This window comes from Histoplasma capsulatum, genomic scaffold (genome assembly GCF_000149585.1).
Source record: "Histoplasma capsulatum NAm1 scaffold_7 genomic scaffold, whole genome shotgun sequence".
NCBI classification, from domain to species: Eukaryota; Fungi; Ascomycota; class Eurotiomycetes; order Onygenales; family Ajellomycetaceae; genus Histoplasma; species Histoplasma mississippiense.
This window is the reverse complement of record NW_001813976.1, coordinates 1,389,591-1,396,601: the sequence shown is the minus strand read 5'-3', so window position 1 is coordinate 1,396,601 and position 7,011 is coordinate 1,389,591. Positions and strand designations below refer to the sequence as shown.

Below are 7,011 nucleotides of genomic sequence, written 5' to 3'. Positions count from 1 at the left end.
TAGATGTTGGGATATTTGGACCATTGAGCAAATCATATTCTAAGCATTGAATGAGCGAATGAGAAACCGGTATGGGATTTGTACGCACACAAAGAGTCTTTTTTGGCAGCTATTTGATGCTGCTTGGAAGGAATCAGTTACATCCTCAAATATTATATCCGCGTTCGCTGCGGATGGCTTACATCCATTTGATCCAGAACAGGTTCTTAAAAAGATTGCATTACGCCCTTGCACCCCACCAGACGCGCAATATCGACCCAGAAATCAGGAAAGAAGACGTCGCAAGCGTGGCAGGGCAAAGGGGTTGCTAGATTCTTCAAATCCGTCATTGGCACAGTTCTTTTCTCCGGCAAAGGTGCAGAGCATCCGCGAGCAGATGACTGCCGCAGAGGCCGCCAAAAAGGATGAACAGGTTCGTAAGGAGGATGCCAAGTTGCAACACGCTATTCTTAAGGAGCAGAAGGAGACAGATATCATGTTACAGCGAATGGAGCGGGAGGCAGCTCGCCAGGCAGCTAAGGAGCAAAAGGAGATGGATAAGGCCGCAAGAGCCGCTCAACGGCAGATTGACAGGGAGCTTAGGGATGCAAAGAAGGCCCAAGAGCAAAAGGAAAAGGAAGAACGAGCTGCTGCGCGGCAGCAATCGCGGTTGGGGGGGGGCCAGGTTCGGGGGTCCAAAAATCACCTTCCTAATCGGGAAATCAGACCCTCGATTTCGCAAAGAGTGGCTAAATCGCGTTTTCAGAGCTCTGCCAGGTTGCCCGCGGGTCCGCCGCCGGGGGGTCCGGATGATATTGCAACCCCTACGGATTTGACCGCTGCCTGCTCATTGAATCTGCCTCCACCCAAGATTTCGCGTTCCGGGCGAGTTATTAAGCCCAACAAACATCTTTTGAATTAGCTATATATTTTTATATGTAATTTTCTATATATATTTTCATCATATAATATATCATATTAAAATCTAATTGCGTTGTTGAGATATTAATGAAAAGATTTCATTGTAGTGGTGGCAAAATAGCGGGCGTTGAGTGTAGACGGGCGTTGAGTGGTTGATTACGTTAGTTATTGGTAGTTAGTTATAGTAAGTACTATTATTCTACTGAAGAAAAATAAAAAACTAAGATTTATAAATAAGAAGTAAAAGAGAAAGTAAGAGAAAGATTATACATATATAGCTCAGAAAAATATTTTAAGAATTGAAGAAGGAATAAATTGTATACAAAGTATTAATAAAGAGAAAAGAGAGAGAGAGTAAAGATTTCTCATGAGAATACATCTCAATGTGGTATATATAATACTATTGAATATACTGCTCATACATGCGAAAGTCGATTTATAAATAATTCTTAATATAAGTAATCTATTTTTCTTATGTGATTGTTGTCATATTTGGTTAAAAACATGCAAAAATGATGAGGTGGCCAACTCGCTGTGCGATAACATCCGTGTAGTTAAGTAATAAGAGTCGCTAACTAACTAGTTCCCGCCAATAACCAATTCCCTTATCAACCACCTCGTTCCTGTCGAAACCCTATACCAACCACTGCAGCTCCCAACGTGGCATAACTTGTTCCTTTGAATTTCGTCCTATTTATCCGTCTGATATGCTTGAATTATGCCAAGTGTCTCGATGATCTACTCTCAGCATCCGATTCGGGCGAAACTGTGATCATGAACAGCCGCGATCGCCCTCGGGGGCTGCCTTCAAATGTCTCACCCACCAGGGAACGACGTCCAATGGCGGGTGTGCGCAACGGTAGCAACACAAAACCCGCGCCGACGGGGATGTCGAGAGCAGAGAGGTTCGACGATGAGAAGCGCCGGCTCATCCAATGCTGCTTTGGCAAGCAGGATGTGGATGGTTCAGGTGGGTTACCTTATCGGGATTGCTCGCCGAATACTTGTGTTATGCAACGCATTGGCATCATTTGTAACGGAAACAAACATTTAACGGATAATGCCTATGGGACCTATCTGAAAGGCACCGCGCTTCCGGAGAAAAATTTTCACTTTCTATTGGAGTAATTTTCTGCTGCTAACCGGGCGCTTCAAATAGTTCTCGAGTCCTATATTACGCATATTCGAATTACTGAGGATGCAGCGTATCCCTCAACACCTGCCCCGCCGAGCTCACCCCCTGAAAATAAAAAGCCTCGTTTGATAATCGTTTCGGTGAGAAAGTCTGGGAGGGTTCGCATGCATAAGGCAAGAGAGAATAATGACGGCACATTTTCAATCGGCAAAACATGGCTGTTGGACGACTTATCCCATATCCAGATTTACGAACATATGCCTGCGTCAAGCAATTCTGAGCAACAACAGAAAATGTGGGCATCGAATGTTGGATTTGTGGTGACTGTATCCAAACCTTACTATTGGCAGGCTGCAACTCCAAAGGAGAGGGACTTCTTTATTGGTAGTTTGGTAAAGATCTACAAAAAGTACACTGGTGGTAGGGTACCAGAGCTCCTTGGTTTCGACTCTCGCGATCGAGATACAATTACCGGTACTGTGGCTCCTGGCGCGCAAAATGGTCCTTCCCCAGGATCGCGTGCTCTCCCCTTAGACCGTCCAGATGGTGCTGGGCCCCAGGCCAGGCCCGCGCAAAATCAATCCAACACGCCTCAATCACTGTATCCTACCAATCATTTTCCCAGTCGTGATGGAGCAAGAGAACCAAGGATACAGACATCTCGGGAACAGTTCCTGCACGCTCCGCCGGGGCAGGATGAAGGGCAAAGCCAGCACTCTGAATTCGCCTCATCTAAAACGCCCCAGCAAGAAGGGTTTCGTGGTGATCTATCTTCGAATCCAACCTCAAGCAGTACCCTCAATTCGCACACCCCGACGCCATTTCAGACGGCCCAGTCCCCGCGAGCCCGGCCACCTGGTATATCTCCAGCACCCAATCCTTTATCGAGTTCTACGGGAAACCAAGCTAGATCACAGTTTGTCAACGAAAATGGTATTCGTCCGGCACGAACGCCAGCTCCGAGTGATAAAGTTCGATCAATTGAAAATAGTAAGATGTCCAGTTCTGAATCGGGCTCCCAACGTGATTCCGAAGCTCGTAAAAGTAAACCAACTCCGTTGGGTGCTTTTGAGCATTCTGCTCCTGCCACGTTGCAACGTCCTCCAACGTCCAAAGGTAGCTCTGAGGAACAAGGGATTAAGAGCAAGACGGAGGGTCGGTTCATCGCTCCTTTCATTCCAGAAAATCACCGAAACCTTGACGCCCGCTCACTTTCTAGAGGGAGCGAGAAATCCCTAGGCACCTCGGAGTCTGCGAGCGCGCAACGACAGGTTCCAATGCTGCGAAGATCAGGTTCTGGAGACTTTAGTATCAATACCAAATCTGATACTCGCACGGTAAACGAACCTGAAGAAGTTGTTAAAAAATCCTCACCTGACGCCAGGGAAAGTCCTATTGTGCGCGAAATATCCGATATACCTAGAAAGCTCTCATCGTCCACCACGCCTATTTCTCTCGCTAAATCACTTGAGAAGCCTCTAACGGAAGAAAAAGGAGAGACACATCGTGGAGAGACACATCGTCCAGGACTTGGTCCAATGGTGAAAAAGAAGCCTGCCGAACTCGCGTCTACCCTGCGAAAAGCAGCTACCGCCTATAGCGCTTTCAAACCTAGACCTGGGGGTGCGGCAGATAGATTTGCTGGCCAGCAAAGAGAAGAGTGGTGAGGAACCAGATGGTATTTACTGGCGTGATTCCAGCGCTCCAATCCAGGACCATGACCGATGATTCCGTTAAAACTACTGTTCCTCCTTGGACACAACCATCTACGAAGGATACGCAGTCTATTGTTCCTCCAGCAGAAGTTTCGAAGGCTGAGGAAGTGGCTAATGTCCAGGTTACGGAGACTGCACTCCAGCCTCAGCCATCCAAAGGGATTTCGACTCCTATAGCTAGTCCACCGGAAATTGCCTCCCCGAAAGTGTCACCGTCACAAGCAGAACGTCGGCGTCCGCGCCGTGAGGATAACACGGCAAATTATTGTACGGCGCTCGCAATCGACCCAAGCCTTTTGGAGGGTAGGGGAGCTTCCTTCGATGATATATTAAGTGACATAGGATGGCATGGGAAACTGAGTGAGGACAAACGGGTTGATGATTTCGAGGCAGATGTCCGGCGCGAGATAGGACGGGTGCAAGCAAGTAGTTGGCTGGGACATCTCGAACAGCAAGAAGGCAAGGTAGATCAGCTCGCAAAACTATTTGACAAAGCAATTGCCGAGTGTGATGAACTGGATGGTCTACTGATGCTATACTCACATGAACTCAATGCAAGTCCTCCTCCTACCTTTACGCATCAGGATTTAAAGTACTAACAAACCTTAGACCCTAGTGGATGATGTTGCTTATATCGAAGCACAATCTCAAGGGTTACAGGTCCAAACTGCGAATCAAAAGCTTCTCCAAAATGAACTACAAAATCTCCTCAAAACCATTTCTATCTCTTCCGTTGACCTCCGACCTCTCCGAGAAGCATCTCTTAGCAGCACAGACGGTGTCGAAGAAGCCGAGTCTTCCCTTGCCATCCTATACAAAGCAATGGTGATGATTGATCCTGACATTAGAATAAATAAGAGGCGACTAGCTGATGCTGCTGGTGACCGCGGTGCAATTGGCATCTACGCAGATGCGGAAGTTGGCCAGATGCGCGCGGTGAAGGAGAAAAAGGGGGAATACCGTGACGAAGCCCAGCTTTTCCTCCAACGTTTAAAGCAGTACATGGGCCTTTCTTTCAAAATTGCGGAGCAAAAAGCGATGGATTTAATTTCAAGCTCTAAATCAGGAAAAATTTTCTTGGGTGCTCATGATACTGCCCGACAAGAACTTTGGATGTATAACGCTTTCATGCTTTTCGCTCGTGAGGTCAGCACGGCGGATTGGACTGCCATTACCACGCAATATGAACAACAGATGAAGAAAACATATCAGAACGAGTTCAGGGATAATATTATGGCCTGGAAACGCGAAGGGCGGAAGCCTTCAGGTGACGATCAAGAGCTGCTATTCACACATCAAGACAAGGAACGTGATGGAGACGGTATCACCACCGCTGCCCGGAAGCTGACCGTGAGGCGAGGCAAAACGGTTCGTGTCGCGGGTACCTCGCGAATGCCCGTAACGGACAAATCTGATGGAAAGATTGAGGCCTATGAAGTTTTCGGCGGTTCATTAGAAGATACAACGAAACTAATTGCTGCGGAGCAAAATTTTGTGGTGAAATTCTTTCATATGACGTCACTCTCAAGCATTGAATTCCAGGATTTGATTTTAACTGCTCGGGCCAGCGACGAAGATACCCACTGAACATCAACGAGTTTTATGACCCAGATCGCGAGATGGCCCAAGAATGTGGAGCAGATTATGGAAGAAATATTTTCTTCTTGGATCACTGATATACAGAATCTAGCGGAGTGGTCCATTAGAACAGACCCATTGTAAGTTTACGCGACCGAAACTCCAAAAAACATCCATTGAGCTGACAAGTTAAATAGGCAAGGAGTTGGCATCCTATTGGCTCTGGAGAGGAAATTGTCAACCTTTGATGAAACCAGCCAGGAGTTCATTGCTCACAGTCTCCAGAAAATTCATTCTCGTTTAATGGGTCTTTTCAATCAGTTCGTCGACGAACAAATCCGGGCCATTGAAGAAACAAAAGTCATGGTGAACAAGCGGAAAGGAGTTATCTCATTCATGAGAATTTTCCCAAATTTCTCTGCGTCGATCGAAAGTATGCTCTCATTAGCCTCACAAGAGAGCTTTAATATACGTTCCTGTGTGAACGATGCTTATGAAAGAATCAACCGTGCCATGTGGGATAGTTTGAAGTTTATTGCCAAAGAGGGACCTGGCCAGCAACATGTTGCGTCCGGAGGTGGTCAAGACCCAGAAGACAAAGAAGCACTGAATTATCATATTCTCTTGATTGAGAATATGAACAACTACATTGAAGAAGTTGACTGTCGCGATAACATGATTCTCGCTGAGTGGAAAGATCGAGCTGCGCATGATCTGCACGAACACTTGCGGTTGTATATAGATGCCGTGATCCGCCGGCCCCTTGGTAAAATGCTTGACTTTATCGAGTCTACGGAATCCCTCCTCCAGACAGCTGCGACGCCGACCGATATTGCCCTCCGTGCCAGCCATTCACGGATTTTTGCGAAGAAACTTCTCACCTCGTACGATGCGAAGGAACTGCGACGCGGTATCGATGCTCTGAAAAAGCGTATTGAAAAACATTTTGGAGATGTAGATGATTCAGGCGTTTCACGCAGTTTAGTGGCAAAGGTGTTGAAAGAATGCGAGACGCAGTATTCAGAATTACATGATCGCATGAGACATATAATTGATCTGGTTTATGAGGGGCAGATGGAATTGGAGTGGCGGAAAGAGGAGGCTATAGCCATGTTCAAGCGATGATTGAGGAAGAGTTTGATTCTCCGTTTTTCAATCGTCGTTGCGGTTATATTCTCCGGTTCCTGATTTTGGAAATGATGTTATCGGTGTTTAAGGTCGAATGAGATCTAGCACGCCGTTACGTTCAAATTTTATACCTTATATCCGTTCTGCTTACTCCTCTTCCCCGTCCCCGCCCTCCTCTCTTCCTTTGTTTTTATTTTGCGATTTCCAACGCTGCTAGCTTCGTCTTCTTTCATTTGCTTGTGTTTCTTAGATACACCATCTTCCCCTTGATTACTTTGATCTGCCTTACACGTTTTCTAAATACCCGCATTGGCTTTTTTCTTTAAAATTCAATTTTTTCCCCTTCCAAGCGGATAATGAACCACTGTACAGAGTCAACCAGAAAGGACAATTTGTGTATAGTCTGTTTTCAACTTTGTGCTCGGAAAGGCACCCTACAATAGTAGCTGGGCAGCTGGACTAGGATAGCTCTTGTCTAGGACACCAAGGCATCGATGGAGATATGTGGTTTTGTATCATTCTATCCATTTATCACCCCCATGGAACTTGCTGGAC

At 46.4% G+C, this 7,011-nt stretch overlaps 2 protein-coding genes across 2 annotated transcripts; both read left to right on the top strand.

The window, feature by feature from the left end:
* Positions 1 to 1,740: 1,740 nt before the first annotated feature.
* On the top strand, positions 1,741 to 5,337 carry HCAG_06043 (predicted protein; the record flags this gene model as incomplete). The annotated part of the gene is made up of 4 exons (XM_001538388.1): positions 1,741 to 1,870; positions 2,060 to 3,698; positions 3,749 to 4,214; positions 4,360 to 5,337. 4 exons carry the CDS (start codon positions 1,741 to 1,743, stop codon positions 5,335 to 5,337), a joined length of 3,213 nt encoding a protein of 1,070 aa, XP_001538438.1.
* Positions 5,338 to 5,631: 294 nt separating this feature from the next.
* Positions 5,632 to 6,453, top strand: HCAG_06042 (predicted protein; the record flags this gene model as incomplete). Its single annotated transcript, XM_001538387.1, has 1 exon — positions 5,632 to 6,453. One exon carries the CDS (start codon positions 5,632 to 5,634, stop codon positions 6,451 to 6,453), a length of 822 nt encoding a protein of 273 aa, XP_001538437.1.
* Positions 6,454 to 7,011: the final 558 nt, after the last annotated feature.